The sequence below is a fragment of the Anneissia japonica genome, unplaced genomic scaffold (assembly GCF_011630105.1).
Source record: "Anneissia japonica isolate Jap-2015-1 unplaced genomic scaffold, ASM1163010v1 scaffold288058_len748972_cov163, whole genome shotgun sequence".
Taxonomy (NCBI): domain Eukaryota; kingdom Metazoa; phylum Echinodermata; class Crinoidea; order Comatulida; family Comatulidae; genus Anneissia; species Anneissia japonica.
Genome location: NW_022701645.1, coordinates 60,771 through 84,809, shown reverse-complemented (window position 1 = coordinate 84,809; position 24,039 = coordinate 60,771). Strand labels below are relative to the sequence as shown.

At 36.9% G+C, this 24,039-nt stretch overlaps 3 protein-coding genes across 3 annotated transcripts in view; 1 reads left to right on the top strand and 2 right to left on the bottom strand.

Annotated features, from left to right (window-relative positions):
- Positions 1–7,263, bottom strand: part of LOC117103683 (serine/threonine-protein kinase DCLK1-like) — a gene marked incomplete in the record, with an annotated part of 31,287 nt that extends 24,024 nt beyond the window's left edge. The window contains 3 exon segments of the mRNA XM_033244283.1: positions 679–775; positions 4,885–5,605; positions 7,129–7,263. Coding sequence (XP_033100174.1) covers positions 679–775; positions 4,885–5,598 — 811 coding nt within the window.
- Positions 7,264–8,947: 1,684 nt separating this feature from the next.
- LOC117103679 lies at positions 8,948–13,309 on the bottom strand. The gene is made up of 2 exons (XM_033244277.1): positions 12,556–13,309; positions 8,948–10,809 (listed from the first exon to the last, which is right to left on the bottom strand). The coding sequence occupies exons 1-2, from the start codon at positions 13,277–13,279 to the stop codon at positions 10,256–10,258; spliced, it is 1,278 nt and encodes a 425-aa protein (XP_033100168.1). The 5' UTR covers positions 13,280–13,309; the 3' UTR covers positions 8,948–10,255.
- A 9,063-nt stretch (positions 13,310–22,372) lies between these two features.
- Positions 22,373–24,039, top strand: part of LOC117103665 (tripartite motif-containing protein 3-like) — a 7,546-nt gene continuing 5,879 nt past the window's right edge. The window contains exon 1 of the mRNA XM_033244262.1: positions 22,373–22,466. The gene's annotated coding sequence lies outside the window, so the exon portion shown is untranslated. The remainder of the gene's footprint in view (positions 22,467–24,039) is intronic.

Sequence of the window (24,039 nt, the reverse complement as noted above, 5' to 3'; positions counted from 1 at the left end):
ATATACAGGTATAATAAAACAGCAAAATGGCAGCCAAGGGCTGAAATTGCTTGTACATGTTTCAATCTAAGCACTACTTCCAAATAAAGACAACCTCCATTTAAAGTCAGCCTAACAGATAATTTGAGATAGACCTGTATTATAATATAAAATTAAAAAGTACAAAATACAAATTGCTTTAGAACTACGTTCAGACTTAAAAATAAGCCAGGCTTACTTTAAGCCTGGCTCAAGGTTAAGTCCCCGGGTTTACTTTTACGGGCGTTCAGACTAGCTGGATTAGCCAGGCACGAGAATTTCCATATTAATGAACTGTAACCAGGAAACGAGTTTCGAAACATTGCACACGAAATGTACGCTTTCTCTCAGCACACGCAATTGAATGCTGATTGATCATTTTTCTACCGAAGGTCAACACGAGACCCTGTGCAGCGATCAAAGCCGGCTTAGAAAAGTTAAACTCGCAAGGACTAGTCACTCTAGGAACACAGACCAGCTTAAGATAAGTCACCTAGTTCAGACTGACAGGTTGATAAACCTGGTGAGTTGAGCTGGGTTTATCCACCTAGTCTGAACTAGGCTTAAGAAATTTAAAGACAAGCATTGAAGCAATAAATATGACTAATGCTAAACCTGTTTGTTTTAAAAAAAATATTTTTCTAAATTCTTATTAATTACCATTGTCTCCCAAATCAAAATCATCTTGAGAATAGCGTTCCTGTCCATATGCGATAAATACTTCATCATCTTTGAAGAAATCTTGCAAAGAGGTTACCTGAAACAAAAGAAAAATAATTTAGTCAACCATAGTTATGCATATTTATTACACATGGTAAAATTTGAATCACTTTGAATTTGTAATTTAAGAATAACTTGTCAATTTTAATGAAACACAGACTGAAACTATTCAGCTATTTATTTTTTTACTCACTTAGAGGCAGCAAATTTAAAGGTTTTGCAAAGAACATAGAATACTGTTTGATACAAGCATCTGATTTGAGAAGAAAAATTCATTTTCTTAAAATTTCTATTAACGATTAACACTTTGTTGTGTTTTGTTTATCTTATTTTGTAAATGTTTAGAGCAATTGTTCATTCCAATGTAATTTCTGAGAGGACAAAACCGTGGGAAGGGGGTTATAAATTAAACTTTTATGATAAAATACTACTACAGTATTGGTCAAAAAGATAACAATCTAACCCGACTCGGCAAGCCCCCCACCCCCCAGGATGCTCCTGGGACACATAAATTTTGAATTTAACGCAAGGAGGGGGTTTGTTATTTTTATTTCATTTTTATTTATTTATTTTAGATGTTTACTTAAAGACCAAAACTGAAAACACCGGTCCAAAAAGTGGTCTTTAATTATAGGGAGACCTAGCAGCAGGTACAAAGGTTAATAATTAAACAATTACGAATTATGAATATTCATGATACAGGTCTACCTCTAATTAAAGACCTGTTCAATTAAAGAGCACCTCAACTTAATAAAGATCAGCTTTTCTGTGCTCCCAAAGTATCATTCAAACAAGTCTTTTATCTTCATTAAATTCTAATTAGAGACCAAAGCTGCAAAAAACCATTGCAAACCGTACCCCAGCCCCAGAAGTAGTCTTTAATTGTAATTACCTATACCACTGTACAGTAGAAGTATGTATTAACCCTCATTTCTGTAATAAACAGTATGTTTTTAGAGCACTTATTGTTATTCAATGTTTTTGCATTACAAAACAAAGGAGTATCTCACATAGCTAATACATAATTAGTCTTCACACACCAGTCTTCAATTCTCACCAATATGTTCCAATGAATTTGGCAGGTGATACTGTACATCATTTTCAATTGCACTGTGGTAGAAATCTTTACAATCGTCTCAATTAACAAACCCGCAATCATTTTAATTAGCCTAGTTTAATAATTTGCTACAGTGATGGAAGCATCCGCCATATAAATTATCATACATCGCAGGATGAAAGTTAATAAGGTTTAGCCTGCCCATATCATCGGATTACCGTAGAGTTAATGATGTCTCACTTAAAACCATCCATATTTCCCTGGAGTATTTCCTCACACACCTTAAACTTATTATAGAGTACTTGCAAAATTTAGGTGTACAGAATTTCAATATGAAAATCCAATTATTTCTAAAAAATAATAAAAATTATATATATAAAAAAATTGATAGGTTTGCTTATTGCTAAAAATCTACAGTAGGCTAACAGTTTACATTTAAACAAATCATTCTGATGTTGATAACATTTGTAAAATATGATAATGCCAATCTAATTTGCTGCATATAGTACCTCACTCCACTTTACCGTTGCCTATCTCAAAACCATTGCAGCATGTCATTGTAGCTGTTTTCTGTGTTGTTGATTTAACTGAAAGTCTATTACAGTATATAACTAATACTTTCTGCATATTGTCACCTTCTCATATAAATTCACAATATTCATAATGCATTAGTGTTGTTGATTTAACTGACAGTCTATGACCTTACAGTATCTGCACATTGTCACCTTCTCATATAAATTCTCAATACTCAGAATGCATTATCTTTTGCTATACAGTACATTATTTGACAAACAAGGTGCATATACTTTCCTACTGAGGAGATTCAAGACTAAAAAATTATCATCTGTCTCATAAAAGTAACACAGACCCGAGGCATATGCTGGTTTCAACCTGGGGAAGGGGTTGCAAAAAATTAATAAATTGCAGTAATATATCTCAAAACGTGGAACTAAATTCCTATTCAAAGGAAAAATTAATTTTAATGCTCATAGTGTAACTAATTTGCTGCCATGGGTGGTACATGCTTATTTTACCTTGATCCCCTTCAAAACTTTTGTATAAAGTGCATGTAACTAGTGTATAATTACAAGAAACAGGTTAATATAAAGATGAGTTTTTCTAACATCATCATATTTCATGAGCCATGGAGGATAAGTACAGGCCTGCAGGGATTCACTCCCAACTAAAGACTTTTTTATGCCTTCTTAACAACACTCCGACAGCAAATAGGCTGATTTCGAGTTAAAATAAAATAACATTTTTGGCCAGTTAGCGCACCCTAAAAACAAGAAATTTAGAAAAAATTGTTCTTATTATGCCCTCTGCCCCACCATCCCACCCCCATCCTGAAATCTCCAAATATGAGATATACAGTCCTTCCTAGGGGTCATTCACAATTATCAACATTTTCGTAAGTGTACAAGCAGTACTCTTTTTCGGTCCCCCTCCCTCCCCTCTGAAAGTGTATAAACAAATGTTGGTTTTGCAAAACCATGCTACATATTTTTGTGAAGTCAATTTAAAGCAATGTACTTTGGTTGCTTAAAAAATGAATATTATATCTATGATTATAATATAATTTTACCATTATTTTACATTTTGCATGTTACTTTGAATCAACATATTTATGAATAGTGTACAAATCTGTCTACCCCCTACCCCCTAGCATACTGTTTGTACAACAGTGAAAAAGTTGATATGTTGAATGACCCCTTTAATTACATATTAATTTATTTGAATCCCATTATTACATACTGTAGGTATAGCCTGGTCGTTGCAGACATGCAGGCTTACTTCAGGGTTGAAATACTAAAGCCCCATTCATATCCAACTATGGCGAGATAATTTTAGTGGATGAGCTAGATGATCTCGCCATAAAGTTTGAGTATGACCGCTCAAGTATGGCGAGATGAAGGCCACAACTCGACTAAGCCCGTCGAGTAAATTTATGTCGATTAACTTCTTAATCCAGCCTAAAGCCAGTAAACAATTAAACAGCGGGTGGCCACAGGTCACGAATACACCAATCAAATTGAAGCAAAGTGACCTTCCATGCTCGCTGGTTAGCGCGTTTTTTAGTTACTGTCACAAACACCATTCAGAATTGACGCAGTCTCCCTGATCTGTGTACTTTAATTTCAACAAGTCTTTTTGCAAATGATGGCCGAAAAGTCAGTAAAGAAACGGCATCTCTGGACGTATGCGCAGGAATATTTAATAGGTATCTGGAGGGAGCCAGAAATCGCCGAAAAAAGTTGAAGATAAATTGTATCGTCAGAAGGCTGGTGTCCACGAAAGGATAGCAGAGAGAATGCGGGACTTAGGCCACAATAGCATAACATCGGCAATTGTTGTGACAAATTTGAAAAATCTACGAGCAGAACACAAGGCTGTGAGAGACGTTTTTATTCGTGGGACGGGCAAGGGGTCAGCCAATGTAATAAGGGATGACCCGAAATCAGCATGCCCACACTACCACGCACTAAACGAAATACTTGGGGGAAAAACCAGTGTAAACCCTCCAGCTGGACTCCTCGGCCAGTCTAATCAACCGCCGAGACCCTAGGCCTAGCTTACGCCTACAGTCTCGATCTAGCATAAACTAGTCGCGCGAAAATCAACAGTAATTGCCCACCATGCGATTGTACTATCTGTCTAATGATGTGTTTTCCGAATTTCTGGTAGTCAAAATATCTGGCTCTAAACCTTAAACGTCGAACGCGATTATTGGATTTAATCCAATTAACTGGCAAGTAGATCAGCTACTTCATCTGGCTATAATCCCATATGAACCTAGCTATAATCTGACCTTTAAGTTTTAATTGAAATACGGATTTAGTTCCAAATTCTCAATCTTCACATCCCGGACGTTTCACTTCTCCGAAACCAAAACCAGCATACGCCCTTTACTACACTGTTTACTATCAATAAAATTCTATTTTCATTTTCTTTTCTACCATATGCTTTTATGGCAAAATCATTTTGTAAAAAAGAAAAAACAAAATTTTAACCTTTTGATGATATTTAAAAAAAATTTGCCTTTATTAAGACAAAGAATTTATCAATAGGTTCAAATTTAAAATAGGTACCTGTTTTCCGTTCATGGTGTACAATTTACGAACAGCACCAGAATCCAACTTGATTGCGTCTGTAATATCAGTGAGGACTTGATCAAAAGAGTGTGCTGTTTTCTTGTTCAAGAGAATACGCGCCGCTTTACGGGGCTTTGAGCCGCTTTTTATTACCGTGACGAGTTTCGGTTTGATAAAGGCTCGGCTTTCTTCCTGTGAAGTTTCTGTAACCAAATTATGTGGCGAGGACGACCGACTGTCACGGCCGTCTTTATCGTGCCGTGGCGTGCCATGACTCCACGTTGCGTTAATATTCTTGGTATAGTCCAATTTCTTGAAAACCTCTTGGGAAGCACACACGTAACTTTCACCGGGAAGTAACTCATGGAGGGAGCGGATTCTACGTGATCCATCCGCAGTAAATATCTGCCTAACGCCCTGTGGAAGATGTGATTGATCAGCTAAGGTTCGTGTAAGATCAGCCATTAGGGCCTCAAAATTTCTAAATCTTTCGGGCGACACAGCATATGTTATCCCTTTGAAAAGTCGATCACCGTTTCGATAAAATCTCACTTTAATTGCTTTTTTTTCTGTGGTAAGTTTGCGAAGCGATGTTCGGATAAGCACTCCATGTGCACTGTGGGCAGGACTGGGAATCCCGTTGTATGCAGACCGTAACTTACGCCTGTCTGCATGAAAATGCTCTAGTTCAGATACCGTAAAATCTGCCATATTGCTCCTGTAAATAAAATAGAATTTTAATTACGATTAGTTACATGTTTCGCAAGCCTTTCCTGTGGCACCGTAACAAGAATCTCCATACTCCCAACAAATAATGCACTTGTCAATTGTCGTCCTCCAACCACACAACGCAGAGGACTGAGGTGGCGATGCGTGTGAGTGCGTTGCGTGTAAATTTGTGAACCGTGAATTTGACCTAGTTTGTGTCAAAGATACGCCAGTACATGAGCCAAGGAAAGGAAATCTGTTTCTACTACGTGTTTTACAATCATTTTCTTATTTAGGCCTAATTTCTGTTTTGATGTTGAAAAAATTAAATTCTATCAATCAGTTAAATCAATCAATACCAGTGCTACGTCACTGAAAGTGTTATCCCACAAAAGACAGAAAGAAATAAATAAAATAAATAAATCAATCAATCAATTATTTTCTTATTCTATGATTAATCTGTCAATACAATCTTTTTTTTTTTTTGCAACTTTCCAAACTTCCATGGAAATCTGCTTAGTGATATGCATGCATAGCGCTTCTATCAAGCAAGCTCACCTCCTTGGACTACTGTAGCTCCTGCCTAGCTCTCACATGCTTCTCCGATTCAGACCTAGGCTAGACATTCAAGTAGGTCTTATCATCCAATCATTTATTAGCAGGGTATTTTACCAGGACTGCACAGCAGTAAGTGGTGGGGACTCAGCTGGGAATGTACGTGAAAAGGATGCCCTGCATTACACGTAGGTGGCTGGGACTTTCACATGCATGTCACCCTTTTGGAAATTACATCCCCAGTACAATTGACAAGTGCATAAAAACCTCGCAGAAACTAACCTATCACACAAAAATGTTAAGATCTTGCACCACTTACAAATTGTGAATATAATTTTGTCTTCAATTACAGAAAAACTAACCCAACTACCAACACCCACTCCCTGCCCGCCTAGAGGAAATCCACTTATATAGTGGAAGCACCTTACCCGAACACCTACCTCCCTCCACCCACACATCCCTGGCTATACCGTAAGGCAATACAGAGTATGAACCATGGTCCATGACTTCTGCATTATCACACTATGCAGTGTGGTACATTTACCCCTTGCTCAGAAAATTTAGGCCTACCTGTACCTCTGAGAAAGGAGGTATTGACTATTGAGAGTGAGGTGTCTTTTTTGTGGATGAACTGTATATATACTGTCTCTACAAAAGCAACACTTATTTTTCGTCTACAGACAGGTATCGGTACTTGTCTCTCTGGGTCTCAGCCCTGCTTGATACATAAAAAAACTGCTGTGTAGGGATTTGTTTAAGACTACGTAACAGATACAGTACAACCGTGGCGTTACAGTAAAACTAAGTAAGTTCTACACCACAATATACGTGTTGAGCCCGGTGTTGAGTAATGCTTATGGTTGAGTCTGGTTGTGAGCTTAGGTTCCCCGTACTTTTCCTGAGCCAATATAAAGCAATAACAAAACAAAAAAAACTGGGATAAAACTGAACATGCATTTTATTGAGACGAAACCTTACCTGGAACTTGTGTACAGAGAAGCTAACTATTTTACTTCCAAAACCCGGCTTGTTTGCCTTGGAGATGAACAACAAAGGCAACAATACTGTATCTAATCGCAACTGACTTTTATGTCATTGATTGTACAGATAGGGATGGGTCGGTCGTCGGTCAATTGATACATTATATAGGGGGCGCTATATATATTTTTCTTATCCTCAGAAAAAGTCCAGCAATGTGAACAGTACTGTGGTGGTACTACCATGGAGGAAAAGTCTTCCCTTCATGGTACTAATTTTGATATTATTTTACAGGAATGTACCTGCATGCAATAATTTCTCTTCTACTCTTTAAAAAACAACTTTTCGAATAAATTAATAAGCCAGGAATAAAAGCAAATAGGGAAAACTGGAGATATTTGGATCTGGGCAGTGGACGTCAGAGCCCTTGATTCATCAGATCAAGAGGAAGTCATTCGTTTTAAGTAACGTGCAAGACGCCTTTAATGTATAATAATTAAGTCAGTCTTTCAGATTAATTTTTACAGTATTAAATCTAAAATGGAATTTTTAACTGAATTTTATATCAAAAGGATTTTAACATTTATACCTTAATAACCTATTATCTTTATACGAGTCAAAACAACAATTTTAACATCGTTTATCCACTCACATTCTTTATATCCCTTTTTACTGTGTATCTATATTGTGCATGTTTTTAAGTCAGGTTTGTGCATTTGTACATGTTTAAATCATGGATTTAACTACAGTTACATACTATTTATTTGCTGTAAACTTGTCTTGTACCTATGGAAAGCAAGGTAAATGTGAGGTAAAAGAATAACCCATAACTAGCAGCGTCATTGTTCCAGGGGTGGCGCCAGCGAGGGGGGGGGGGGAGATCCAGGGCCCCCATGTCTGAAGAAAGCTGGCCCCCACGTAGGGAATAAATGGGTTCTTTAAAGTGCACACGGCCAGATGTATACACTGGACCTCCAATTATCCGAGAATACTTGGTTCTACCAACCGAAGTGGTCGAGGAGCGGCTGGAACCTGCACCGATGTTATGTCTGTAGCAGCGGCGCCCCTCCCTTACCGCTCGGCGACTCGCTTTAGCAAATTTCAAAACCAATTTTTGGACCAATAAAAATTATTATATTATCTTTTATCTTATATCACATTAAGAGTTTTAATCTTTCATTGTTTTGCTTCCCTTTCCCCCATCAAGGAGAGCTGGTTTCTGGTCGATGGCCGACAACGTTGCAATAATCCTATTCGTTTCAACGCATTTTAAAAAAAAAAACAATATTCACTTACTTTAGAGCTTCTTACATGTACGAAGCTCTAATCCATAATCGACCGAAAATATGAAACAGGTCTCTAAATTTTGTTTTACAAAAGACAAATTTTAGGGAATGCGATTCCTGAATTCGAGAATTAGTCGTAATATAATATAAACTTGTACGTACCCACCGACCGACTCAAACTGGGTTTTCAAAAGTCGTGCTGTGGGAAGCAAAATCATTTTTTGGCCTAATCAATCATTAAAATAAATGTAAACACAGTAGGTTCTTTATCATAAAAACAATTCTGGAAATAATATAGTTGCGACGGTAAAGTTGCCTTGCCATCAATACTCTGCAAATAATTGCAATGATGTGTTTCGTATTATAGTCTTTATGAAGGTTAATGTGATAGATTCAAGATCGTTATTCTTTTACGTACAAAATGAAATTTCTATTGCAAAATAGTAAGTAAACAATCACATGATCAATATTGCATACTTTACTCCAAATAAGAAACCTCAATTAAAAAAAAATTCACAATACAAATTGTACTTTAATTGAACTGAAACCTGCAGAAAAAACGAGCAAAACTGAATACATAATATTACTATTTCGATTAAAATGACACCATATGGAAATATGTATATTGCGCTTGGTGAGCACTCGTCGATAACGAGGGGAGAGTCCATAAAAAAATGGTAAAATTATTATTATCATTATTTTTAAGCTACTTTTCCAAGTCCCATTTATTTGGTTGTCGTAGGCCTACGTAGCTTTTGAAACTATCAAATTTGGCAAGAGCATGAGATATGCCTAAATATGGTCGTGATGACCTCACATAATGACCATTATGGGCCTTGCTATATTAGTAGATAGTCCGGACCTTATTGAAAAACAATGTATTTCGTTTCAAGGTTTTTTGTTTGTTGTACATTGAATATGTTATCCTGAATGAATATTTTGCAAATAAAAAATAAAAATAAATATAGGCACATCATGACTTAGGATGGGCATAGGTCTCAACAGCAGACTTTTGTCAAAGAAAATTTGATTACCTGGACAAAGCTTTACTTTGTCACATAACCACTCCTGGTGGGTCGACCATGTGACAGCATCTCACAGGAAATAGCCGGTGAGGTCCGGATTCCGGGCGGGAATCTCCTGCTTCTCTCTAATTATTTTCCTATTTCAATATCCTTCCTTTCTACTTAATGGACTTTCCCGAGTGTCAATCAAAATTAACAACCGAAGAATCATACAAATTTGAATAAAAAGAAAATCCCCCTAAAAGTTTCCACGTCAATTTTAGTCCAGTTACTCTGGGTATTCTTTTCCACAAACGCACATGTGCGTATGCCTGGCTATGTTTATTTTACACTGTCGTTTTGAGAGGCCTATATCCTGGGACGGGGCTTAGCGGAAAATCCATACACTTACAACTTTCATTGTAGCCGTCACACGGTCTCTCGATGAAACGGTCGAGATTGACAGTGAAAGATACTATAAGTCTCATGGTATCTTTTTGATTGTGCAATCACCAATCACAGTGCTGCTATTATATTTTTTATATTTAAATATTAATATCAATTATAATATTATAAGCCCAGTACAGTAATAATAATAATTAATGGTTTTACGGGGACCATCTGAAAATATCAGAAATAGTGTAGATCAATCAGGGCTTCAGATCCTAAAAGAGTATTTCTATGACATCCTCCATCAGCTAACAATACACTTGGTGCTGAGAGAGAGAAACACCATTGATAAAGTTTAAAATCTGTTTAGGCCTACACAGGTTATGCGAGTATTTTAAATAAATATGATAAAAGTTTACTATAGGCCTACATAGAGGCTCCACAGTTTCACAGGGTTGTAATGCTTGGCAAGTAAATTTCAGTTGTAGTCTTTCTGTCGTGGTGTTCAGAGTTTTCAGATACATCCACCAGTGAATCAGGAGGCTGCGCCTGTGCCATAAAAGCTCTCCATGCGCCGTATTCGTCTTCAGTATCTTCATCAGAAACATCACTCTTGCTGACGTCATCATAATCAATAGAATCGTAGCTCACCGGCTGTCTATTTAGAGGTCGAAATTCGCTCGATTTTTCTGTAAATGTATGTTTATTGTTGAAACTCGACCTACCATGTCCGACACAGAAATTAACTTTGTCACGTGTGGGCCTTGGCGTATGCGGTAATGTTGGCCCGGCGAAGTGACCATGTCCCATATCATATCCAAAAATATGACAAGAGCTGCTTTTAGGAAGGAAAAATAACGGAGAGTCAGTTCTGATTTGGTACAGACTGGTTGTTTCAGGAAAATCAGAATCCTTGCTCAATTGCAGAACGTTGCCTGGCTTCCGTTGATTTGACGACGTTGTAGGTTTTTCTCCTAATGACGTTGAAACAGTCTGCATATCTGAAATAATAATCATGTACCTGATTAATTAAGAACACGTCGATGCATGTGTAATAACATTTACAAATCTAGCAATGGCCTGGCCAGTAAAACCATGTGGTGACAAGTGGCCGATCAGTGCTGGGTGGGTTTGATCATGCTTTCAATGGACCTTTCCGCTAAGCTCCGCCCTTGGATATTGTTTCTAAGGTCCAACAAGACAGCAGTGTTAAAACATACGCGGACACGTGCGTTTGTGGGACAACACGTGTGTTTGTAAGACGCGCGCGAATTCCTAGCGCTGTTCTGATTAGTCGGTTGTTAAGTTTGATTGACACTCCGGAAAGGTCTATTAGCCAGTAAAATGCCCTCCACCCGGTACCTGCCATCAAATAATATTTATTTCATGATTTCCATGTTGTCTGCGCGCAAGCGGTCGAATCCCATGGTGGTCCCACCAGGAAGTAGTTAGGCCTATTTTACATATGGCCCTACCAAGTTTTTGTACCTGGACTCTGACCAAGACACTCCGGCCCTCTGAGCTCACCCGGACATTGTAATATTCCCTGTTGGACAGCATTCTCCCCTGCCCCGTGAATAGGCTTATCTGTATAGAGCCACCGTTAGTTATTTGATGTTTATACCGATCACGTAGTAAGATTAACCGTACCTATAACTTGTAATCTAGATTGTCAGCACCAGGGAATTGCCAGGTGAACACCAGGTAATTGTCAAGTGAGTATGCCTACCCAGGAATTTCAAGGTCGTCACCTTCAGGGGCGGATTTAAGGGAAAGGGAAAAAAGAAAGAAAAATAATTGATCGCCCAAAACGCTTCAGAGATTATTTTTGGGCGTCTAGAAAAAAAAAAAAAAAAAAAAAAAAAAAATAGCGGGGGTATTGCCCGGACCCCCTAGGGTAAAGTCTCAATCGGCACCACTTTCGCCCGCCCCCCACCCCTTCGGACATTTCTGGATCCGCCACTGACGTTTAATTGCCAAGTGAGAACCTTGAGGTTGTACGGCGAGTACCCTAGATTGCCAAATGAGTAGGCCTATACATGGGATTGTAAGGTAAGCAACCTGGATTGCCAAGTTAGTACGGTACCCTGGGATTACCTTGTAATCCCAGGGTAAATGAGTACACTGGGATGGCAAGATGAATACTCTGGATTGTCAAATCTTGCATCCTTGGTTTGCAATGTCACCATCCTGATATTACAAGAACAGTTTATCCGGTGAGTACATAGATTGCTAAGTGCGTACCCTGGGATTGCAAGGTATACCCTGGATTACCAAATGAATACCCTGGGATTGCAAGGTGAGCACCCTGGAATTAACAAGTGAGTACCCTGGGATTGCAAGGTAAGTACCCTGGATTGCCAAATAAGTACATTGGGATAGCAAGATGAGTACTCTGGATTGTCAGTTGTTGCACCCTAGATTTACAAAGTGACCATTCCTTACAAGATGAGAACAGTACTTGTACGGTTGGTACCATATTGCCATGCGTACCCTGGGATTGCAAAGGTGAGTACCCTGGATTACCAAATGAGTATTATACGATTGCTAGGTGAGCTTCCTACAGTAGATTGCCATGTGTACCCTGGGGTTGCAAGGTGACTACCTGGTATTGCAAGGTGAGAACACGGAGAATTCTAAATGAGGAAAATCGATTATTCATAACTTGAAATGCCACACACAATACGACCACGGCCTCGCCATGGTCTCACGATCACTAGCTGTATTTTCATGCTTTTGAAACTTACGCGTTCTTTCTCTTGTGAAAATTCTTTTAAACCAACCGTAGATGAAACAAGGAAATAATGTGTGAAAGCCTTCTTGAGCTGCTTGTAATTTACAGGCTACGACAGTCAAAACAAACAAAGACAAAAACAAAATAATGAAAGTTCCAAAAACAGTTAAAGCTAATGCACTGGTTTCCGAGGATCCAGTGAAAGTGTTCGTTGCTGCTTTATTAAATTCAATTGATCTTGTTGGAAGGGTTAATAAAGCTATTCCTCGATGGTCATCAGACGTTGTCCGGATAGTTACACTTTGATCCGTTTGACCCTCATCTAACGGTTCAGTTGTGGTATACAATGCACCTAGTATCAACCAGATATCTCCTGGAGCAACCTTTCCAGACAAGACGTCTGGATGTTGGCACGACTTGGTTGTCATGTCGAACACAAATCCCAAATCTTCATGTTCGCAGCCTCCACATTGGGTATCAGCCCAACTGTCGCACAACTTTATAGTCCGCAATCCATCCATACATTTTCCACATTCACGGCAAATATACTTCCCCTTAGTCACCACCGTATTTCTATGTTTCCCTCTCTCGATTTTTTTCGCGTAGAAGCCCTTGCTACAAACGTTTTTAGGCCTAGGCCTACTTAGAAGGCCCAAGTCTCCATTTACCAAGTGTCGGAGATTCACACTGCATAATAAGAGCAGTAAGATACTGCTGCACAGGACCGAGGAAGCCATTTCAAGAACTAAACACAGACGAGTAACCTTGTGATAATATGTATTTTTAGTAACAGTAAGTTGAGTTGTTTGTTAACATGCTATTTATAGAATGGAAAATTCCAGAAAGGCAGCGAAATATTATTGCAGGCGCTCAGGAAGGATCAAAACAACACACATTGCTTTGTGTCGATTACAAAAAAACACGGTTTCGCTTTGCAAATCACGATACATTGGAAATCTATATTTAGTTTATGTCACCAAAATTAGAATTTAAAACCTTGGGATTTTGAATTGGCCTAGGGCGTCCTATTGATCAAATTTGTAAGAATGTGCAGGGTCTAGAATAGACTCACAAAGTATAAGAATTTAAAATGATAATATAGGTATAGTAGTATAGGGTCTTCTAGGCAGGTACTTTGTAGATTGCTGAGTATTCTAGTGTAATATAATTATATTTAGGCCTATACCATGATATGAATATTATAAAGAGGTCTAGTGAATTTGTGATTCAAGAGTGAATGCACTTGTTTGCATTTTCAGCTGTAGATCCCTTGTCTTCTAACATATATATACAAGATAAGAAATAGACTTCAATCCCCCGCCGGAAGCCAACCGTCCCGACCCCTCGCACTTTCCCAACGTCGGACGAAACCCGTTACGGATTAAAAAAGGATTCCATTGTGCAACAATGTCGAAATCGCTACAAGGGGAAATTCCCAAAATCTTTTCTATAGAGGGCGGTATTCAAAATTTATTTGCTACTGTGTATTTATTTACTGCATACCTTACCGTACATTGTTACACTATAATGCATGAAACTGTAATTAATATAGGGAAGGGAGTTGGGAGGGATGGGTATATGGGGGTATAATTGAATCAAATCTATCTTAGTTTAATACAAACTTATTATGTTGTTTTATTTTTGTTTTTTAAATAATATTAATTGTATTATCCATTTACAGTATTAGAATTATCTTACAATCGTCTCACTACAATGTACTGGCATACATTGTACTGGAATACATTTAATGTATATATAAGGGGTGTGGTAGGTGGGAGTAGATAGAATGAAATTGTTTGTTTTATTTTGGCCTGTGTGAGTCAAATTTGAAAAAAAAAGGGTTAGTTGATTGAGTATGGAGGGATATATTTGTGTATGTGTACACAAAGTATTTTTATATTATTGTATTGTTTTAATTTTTTTAAATTTTAAGTTCACTACTAAATTTCTCAGTTTCATTTTAGTTATTTTAAAGTTTGTGTCAATTATGTTTTATTAGTATTAATTGTACAGTAATTAAGTGATTCATTGTATTCTATTTATCAACGCACCGCCCTTTCAATGCCGCCGATCTAAAGGCCTACGTTCACAAACTAAATAAATAAATATATATATTTGAGGCAAGGTTGAAAGTAAAGCGCGAAAGTATGCAATCCTTAGAGAGAATGGAGGTGTATCCAGAGATCGCAATGTAAATTTTAATGTACACATCTTGCTCTTAATTAACTTACCGAAGAATAGTTTGAATTTCCAAAAAAAAAAAAAAAAAAAAAAAAAATTAAGAAAAACTTCATAAAAACCCACCAAATTCTAAACAATGTTTCCGGAATCAACCCTGACTAAACATTTGATGACCAATCAGAATAGGGCAACATAAATACGTAGTTACACTATGCAGGGATTCCTCCATGGTTACACGAATACATTATTAATTGTCTCAGTAAATAAAATAATCAAGAAAAGGAGCTTCGCGGAAAGGTCTATGAATACAAAATATATTTCATTTTAGCAATTTTACATCATTGAAGTCGTCAAACTATATTGCTCATAGTTTACATCTATTTTAGTAAAAAAATAATTACAAAATTATTTTTTTTTCATTTACTTCCATAAGTGCCCCTCAATTACTACATTTATAAGCACCCTGTTTGAATAAGTGCCTCTCAAAAATAAAATAAAAAAATTATTTGTTCGAGTACGGAAGGCTTTTTTATTTTCGTGTTGCAGATTGTTTTTGTAGGTAGCCTACTTATCCCACTAGCTTGTTTCTTTAAAGTGAAGAAAAATCGAATTGCCTTTGTATATAATATCATTTTCACCACTCTAAAAAAAAAAAAAGAAAAAAAACTATATATAAAACCATCTGTTTTAAAAATTTAATTTCAAAATGTAAAAGTTACAAAAGCTAAGAATTTACAGCGCATAAGTATATAAATAAAATTGCTGATAATGCGCCTTTCCGTAGTGAAATATTAAAGCCCCATTCCCGGCAAAATTTCAGTTGGTAAGAAAAATCTAATTTTTGAATAATGTTATAAAGATTTATAAATATAATACGGAATTGCTAGTTTAAATAAATTTTGACATCCCTAAGCATGAAAAAAAATGTAAAATAAGACTGAAATTTGATTTTTTTGTGTTCCATACAAAAAATAAATGCGGATGAATTTTTCATGTTTGATTTTGCGATAGGTCGTGCGAAGAATATAGTAGGCGCCAAAAACATTAGCCTATCCAACACTACTCCCTATTTAAAATTTTTAAGGGTGAATTTTATAAAGATTTCCAAGCTAAGTTTTCTGCTATGCAATCTGATCTTGTGACTACTATTAAGAGAGTAGAATTGCTCGAAGATAAGACTAAGTTTAACGAGTGCCCCGAGTTCGATCAAGCTGTTGATGACAAATTGCGGGAGTTTCGATTTGATTTACAGGAACGGGATTTTCGTAAGCCCAATGTAATTATACAAGGGCTGAAGGAATCTCCCACCCTTGATGACGAAGCATTAGTCAAGCAGATTGCAGTAGTTGGCCTAGGAGAGGTATCTATTAAAACTACATTTAAATCACATGATAACCATGTTGGTAATCGTCCTTCATTATTGAAAGTTGTTTTTAGTGATGGTGAATCAAAGATAAAACTTCTCTAAAGAGCTGCTAGGAGCACACTGGTCGCCTCAAATCAGTTTCCCAATATACTAATATTCCCAGATAGAACAAAGAATGAACGTATCGAACGAACCCAATTACAAGAAAAGCGGGATGCAAAAAAACGAAGTACTTCATCAAATGGGGAGTTTAAATCGCAAATGGGTGATAAGACGAGAGAGGCTTGTAGAAATAAATGTACAACAAGGTCAAAGGTCTCTAAGGGTGAGAACTCTAACTCCTTCAGCAGATTCTCCAAGAGTCGTAAATCCTCCGGCTATATCATTCCATCTATTTTGAAATGTCTCTATACAAATATTGATGGTATCAGAAACAAAGTTGATTTATTTCAAATTTGCGTTTCAAAAGAAGATCCTCATATAATTTTTGTTACTGAAACAAAACCAGAAGAAAGGGACATCGCTGATGTTTTTTTTTAATACAGAAATTTACGAAGTTTTTCGTAAAGATCGCCTTGTTCCAGAAGGTGGTGGCGGAGTTGCCGTTTTGGTAAAGAAGAAATTAATTTCTGAAGGATTTGTAGGTGTCGAGTGGGCTGAAAATGAATCTAAATCAGTATGTATTCTTCTCGGTAGTAAACGCCTACTTATTAGTTGTATGTATCGTCCACCTAACTCTCTTTCAGAATATAACAAAACGATCAGAGATACTATTAATAATGTTTGTGCCTCCCCACATGATCAAATTCTTATCTGTGGCGATTTTAATTTTAAGGAAATCCGGTGGGAAGAACAAATTGTTCATACTACATTAATCGCAGAACCTTACTTATTCTTTGGCACTGTTACTGATAACTTTTTGTACCAACATGTTCGTGAATGTACACGATTTAGAGGTAATGACCTTCCATCACTTCTAGACCTTATATTCACTAAAGAAGAAGATGAAGTTCAAATCTTCCCCCGTCGGAGCTAGTGATCACGCAGATATTTGTTTTGATTTTTTAACAGAAGGAATATCTAATTTAGAGGAACCATCCTTTATTTTTAGATATGATTTTAACAAAGGAGACTTTCATTCAATGGATAATTTCTTTTTGTCAAGATTGATATTCCCTATTTGAAGAAATGTCAATGGAGGAAATGTGGAGTAATTTTCTTTCTAAATTTAATGAGGCTAAATCTCGTTTTGTTCCACAAGTAAAAATCTTTACTTCCGACAAGCAAAGGAAGAAAAAGTGGGTAACAAGAAAGGTTTTAGCAAAAATTGAAGCAAAAAACCTGGCATGGAAGCGTTATTTGAAAAGGCGCACTCAACCTCGTTATAAGAAATATTGTACAGCTCGTAATGTGTCAGTTGCAGTTGTCCGTGCTGCTAAATTTCGTTTTGAAAGGGATATCGCCCTTAACGTTAAAAAAATCTTAAAGCCTTTTATTGATATGCTCATAGTCAGTGTACAGTCAAGTCAAGTGTTGCTCTAATTAAGAGGTTAGATGGTACGTTTTCTAGTTCAAATGAAGAAGCAAGTGAATTTCTCAATAAAACTTTCCAGTCAATGTTTACCCAAGAAGATCTTAATGATGTTCCTAAACCAGATTTTACTTTTGCTGGTCCTCCACTTGAGAATTTTTTTTTATACTGTTATAAAGATTTATAAATATAATACGGAATTGCTAGTTTAACGGAATTTAGACATTCCTAAGAATGATAAAAATGTAAGATAAGACTGAAATTTGATTTTTTTTGTGTTCCACACAAAAAATAAATGCGGATGAATTTTTCATGTTGATTTTGCGATAGGTCGTGAGAAGGAATATCGTAGGCGCCGAAAACATTAGCCTATCCAACGCTGCTAGGTTAGGCCTAGCCTTACCTCGATTTAGGTTCTGTTATCACACATAAAAACGGCCGACATGATATTTTCCGTTGCTAGTATTGATACTTGTGAATATAATATTTCATAGGAATTATTTCAAATTTGTTAAAAAACTGATTCTGACTGAGATTTTGACACTTACTTAAACATATCTCAGCCTAACCGAACGACCGCATTGTGCGAGATGCGAAGTACAAAATTAATCTCATTAGAGAGGGCGCACTTTATTGACTGTATAAAGTATACATAAAAGCGAGAGTATTCCAGTGGATGCGATCTACAACCTCTGAATTTGCCTAGTAACGATGAATTCGTCGAGAAAATGGTAATATTTTATGAGAAATAGTCTGTATTTCTCTTTTTTTTAACAATTCTTTTGCGTAAAACTAAAATTCATGCCAATATTTTTCCATGATTTATAATAATTGGAGTAATGCAAATGCATATTTTCTAAAAAAAGTCAGTTTTTAGTGAAATTTTGCCGGGAATGGGGCTTTAAGGTTAAGGGCTGTACGTCGTCTTGGGTCCCTGTTACTTCTGGCGTGCCCCAAGGGTCGGTACTTGGGCCAACTCTTTTCTTGATCTATGTTAACGACCTGCTTGACGACCTGGACAGTGGTGGGAAAATTTTCGCAGATGACGGTAAAGTATATCGGAGAATTCGGTCTCCAGGTGATTGTGATATATTACAGGAAGATATTGATAGACTTGTAGTGTGGAGTAACAAGTGGCAATTACAGTTTAACAAAGAAAAATGCAAGATTCTTCATTTAGGTCCTAGAAACTCCGAATATTTTTATTCAATGGGTGATACTGTTTTGTCTGGTGTTACGCAACAAAGAGATTTTGGAATAATTGTTACACCGGATCTTAAATTTACGACCCATATCTCTAAAGTAGTTGCTAAGGCAAACTCTATCGTTGGCCGTCGTAAGAGAACCTTTACATATATGGACAAGGACATGTTTATTCCGCTTTATAAAACTTTAGTTAGGCCACTAATGGAGTATGCAGTTCAGGCTTGGTGGCCAAACTATAAAATGGATATTTTGGCCTTAGAGAAGGTACAAAACAGGGTGACTAAATGGGTTCCAGAACTTCGACATCTTTCTGCTGCTTCAAGAAAGTTCTTTGGGGTTATGGCCATTAAAAGAACGAAGAGACCAAGGAGATATGATTGCCGCGGACGTAGCCAGGATTTTGAAAGGTTGGGGGGGGGGGGGAAGCCGTTATGCGAATTACGTATGACCCCGGCGGGGTCAAGGGGAGAATCCCCCCGTGAAGTAGCGCACTCAACGTTCTTAGGACTGTTTGAGAGGATAAAGTGAAAATTGCAATAGACGCATTATAAATCAACAGTGGCAGATCCAGGAATTCGAAAGAGGGGTGAACCAGGGAGGGACTTTCACAGACCGAGGAACCACCCACCTCAGCCCCACCATGGTTGGGGGCTGAGGTAAGAAAATGTATGATTAGGGCATCTCTAGATGGCCGGAAATTACACTCTCGCACTTCAATTTGAATATACTCTCGCACTTCAATTTGAATATATTTTTTTTTCCTTAAAAAAATTGAAGGGGGGGGGGGAGGCCTTGAATCCACCTCTGCTCAAAACATTCTTTATTAGGAATAGTCATAATCACGAAAAATGTACATGAAAAAACAGATCACATCCTAAAAACAAGCAGCAGTCACTAAGACACCAGGAGCCGACTCGATGGAGTTTAATGTCATACCCAGGGAAGGCCTCACAATGGTTGGATCTGAGGTGAGAACATTTGAGGAAATAGTACCTCTAGATGGCCAGAAATGACACTTTTAGTAAAATTCATCATCATCACATCACCATTAGTCAAAATGAAGCGCCAAAAAAAAAAATTCTCATGATCTTTTATCAGCGATTTTTGACAACCATAGAGATCTTATTAATGTGTGTGTGTATACCATAGAAAACAAAGCTTAAAAACATTGTCTTTCAGTATGTACTTTACATAGGCCTACTTCAAAAACGTGATTTCACAACCACCTCAGCCCCACCATGGCTAGGGCTTAGGTGAAAAAATTTGGGGAAATAGTACCTCTCGAGATGGCCGGAAATGACACTTTTATATAGTAAATTCATCATCATCACATTACTGTACCATTATAATCAAAATGAAACGCCAACAAATTTCTCATGATCTTTTGTCAGGGATCTACTTAATATCCAGGACACCTTAGGCCTAATTATAGCTTACTAAGCTTTAACTATATATACTACATTATGATCAACAAATCACAACTTTATTTAGCACAAATTTCTTCACTTTTTATTGTTATTAATATCAATTATTACTATCGTCATCATCATCATTGTTATTATTATTATTATTACTATTGGTAGTAGTATTATTAAACAAACATTTAAAGAAACTTGCAAAAGGATTAAAACGAAATTGAACCACAGTATCACATTTCTATCTTAAAAGACCTGGCTGAGACTTATGGATTTAAGATTTTTTAAAATCACGCTTAGGCCTATGTATAACGTGTACTGATGCATATTTACATGTTTAGAAGTATTCATTTTGAGTGATCCCAGGAAAGAATTTGTATTGGCTCAAGAATAAGCTTTAAAATTTTAACACTGTGTACAAAAAGGGGGGGGGGGGAGCCGCGGCTCCCACGGCTCCTCACCCCCTGGATACGTCCCTGTATGATTGAAGTTTTTAAGATTATTCATGGTTTTGAAAACATTGATTATAGTTTTTTTACACTTTCACATACTCTACAAAGATTACATAATACTCGTGGTCATACTTACAAGATTCTTAAACCAAGACACAACACTATATTTCGAGACTCCTTTTTGACACTAGAGTCATTAATAAATGGAACTGTCTACCCGAGCATGTTGTCAGTAGTATCTCATTAAATCAATTCAAAGCAAACTACGACCGACACATTCAAAACTTGAGAGGAGGCAATTTTTACGAGTACTAACTCCCTACCTCCTTACAATCACTAAGGTAAGAATTACTAAGGTACCGGTACGGTAAGAATGCTAGGCAGGCCTAGCCTTACCTCGATTTAGGTTCTGTTATCACATGAAAACGGCCGACATGATATTTTCCGTTGCTAGTATTGACACTTGTGAAATATAATATTTCATAGGAATTATTTCAAATTTGTTAAAAAACTGATTCTGACCGAGATTTTGACACTTAAACAAACATATCTCAGGCCTACTCGAACGACCGCATTGTGCGAGATGCGAAGTACAAAAACTAATCTCATTAGAGAGGGCGCACTTTATTGACTGTATAAAGTATACATCATGTATACATAAAAAGCGAGAGTATTCAAGCGGATGCGATCTACAACCTCCGAATTTGCCTAGTAACGAAGAATTCGTCGAGAAAATGGTAATATTCTACGAGAAATAGTCTGTATTTCTCATTTTTTAAATTCTTTTGCGTAGAACTAAAATTTATGCCAATATTTTTCCATGATTCATAATAATTGGAGTAATGCATATGCATCTTTTCTAAAAAGAAATCTGTTTTTAGTGAAATTTTGCTGGGAATGCCAGGAATCTCAATCAAAACAATCTTCCATAATTAAGGCATCATTCAAACAGTCATAAGGAGATTATAAAAAGTGCGTCTTGAGTAGTTACTTAACTGTCCCAATATAAGGTGTTTAATGTTCAAAGGAAATTATTCCAGAGCTTTGGTCCGGCAGCGTTGAGCGCTATAAGGGGCGGGTGGGCAGTGCTTATGGTACGGTCAGGGAAAACAAATTGTCCTCACCATGACGATTTAACTGAAAATGTGGTTAAACAGGTAATTTAACTATTGTCCGTTGCCATTTAAATAATATAAATAAGCCAAAACCAAAATAATTACTAATATACCTAGAACCGGTGAAAATATATACACAAGTGTTTTCTTGATGTCGATGCTTTTTGCGTTCCATATCCGGCGGCTGAATCTCGTCGCGGACCTTTCCGTTCGCCACTACAGATTTCCTCCACCAAAATGATATGACATCACGCACCTTACAGTCGATGTGTCTTCGGTTGGTAAAATTCGAACATTCTCAACGGAATTAGAACTATTTATAAATCTCCGGGTTCATCATCATCATCAACCTCCACTGTCCTCTCTGTCTTCCAGATTATTTCCTCAATATTTTTGTGGATGGGTAGCCTTCTCTGCAGTGGCTCTCCTTTATCGAAAACCGGTCGGGCGTGACAACCGAAGATACTCGACTCTGCTATTACGTGCGCCGGATGGAATCTTGAGGTAGCAAAAAAAGGCAAGTATAAAAATAGGCTGCTCCTGTAAAAGTAGCCTAGATTTTGCATGTTTGCTTAACCATTTCTACATGTTCTTCTTACACTGATAGCCATAATGCTAGCACCTCCCTGGTTTTATTGAAATAGGGATCCAGTCACAAGTGCGATCCATATGTTAAATCACAGTTGGCCTAGGCTAGGTAGTAGGGCCTGCTTAATAGATAGTAGTAGGGAGTTTTCTATGCACGACTTCAACCTTAAAGCCCCATTCCCGGCAAAATTTCAATTTTTAAGAAAAATCTAATTTTTGTATGTAACATGGTGATTCACGTACAATTGTAAATTTATTTTCGAAGGCGATAATTGCCTTCCATACTACATCGTCTTTCTTTTTATCTTTCTCCTTTACGCGGTTCAGTAAAACTAAATTACCAAAGCTAGCTATTAAAGTTATAAAACTATCAAGATTATAAAATATTTAGGAAATTTGCACTTTGAAGGTATGTTGATTGTTTTTAGAATTAATTTATTATTGTTCGAAAGCTAGATTATATGCACTAGCTAAATATTAAATGAAGAAATTTGGTGAAAGCCTTAGGCTGCCTCGCCATGTTCATGCAGAACGTAGCGTACATACGTACGCACGGATAAATGCAAATCAGCTAGGCAGAGTCTCATCGTATACTAGGGTATTGACTAGAGTTCGGAGCTGATTGTTGGCTTAATTAGTTAATGTTTATCGTCTTAATTACAGTTTGGATTATTGTAGTTTGTATGCCTACATCTGCTATAGAAAATACTACATTATTATGTGCTGTAAATACAATTATTTGTTCGTAGGCCTAAGATACTTTCCATTTTATTCCATCACGGTCATGCACGAGATGCGTGATTGGTTACTAGGGGAGCTAGTTTATAATTATAGAGGGCGCTACTCCACAGCATATTAACAGCTATTGTTTACCGTTGCACACTGCGTATTATCTACATAGTCCAGTTATTAATTGAGAAGTAGTTAAGATAGTGAAAGTATATTCAGTATTATTGCTGAGTACTGTGATATAATGGCTTTAACTAAATCTTAGTTGATGTATTAACATTTACGGTCATAAAGTCAGGGTGATTATAATAAATGAAGATAAGTAATTAAAATATTGAAGTTGTAGTACTGGTAGTACTGCATACTGTAGGTTGTTATTACTATAACTCTTTACTGAAATTGTTATTGTGTTATTGTTAATGACTATAAGAGAATTGTTGTTCTTATTCTAAGATGATGATTGATAGGTAAATAATTATTACATGGTAAATATTACATAACCAGTGTTAACTATCTACATGATTGTTACAGTGTAGTACAGGTAGCTTATTTTCTTCTATTTAGTGCCATCACTGGGAAGAGTGATCGTACTGTTTGGTTATTGTGAACGTATTGCTGCAAAGCCGGGGTAAGCGATGGTTTAAATGTCGTTTCACAAAATCTTGTTATTAATATTGTGGTTGTATATTAATGTGATGGAAGTCTGCTACCTTGTATAATTGATGTAAAGTGGAGGTTTCCATGTATAGTAATGATACTATAAAATATATAATATGTAATATGATCTCAACATTTCGTTAAGGTTAAAAGTGTGGAAAATGTTAATCAACGGCTTGTGACTCCCTGTCCACCGTTAATGAACTGGCATCTCTCCGATGACATACTTAATATACCATTTGCGAACTACATAAGAT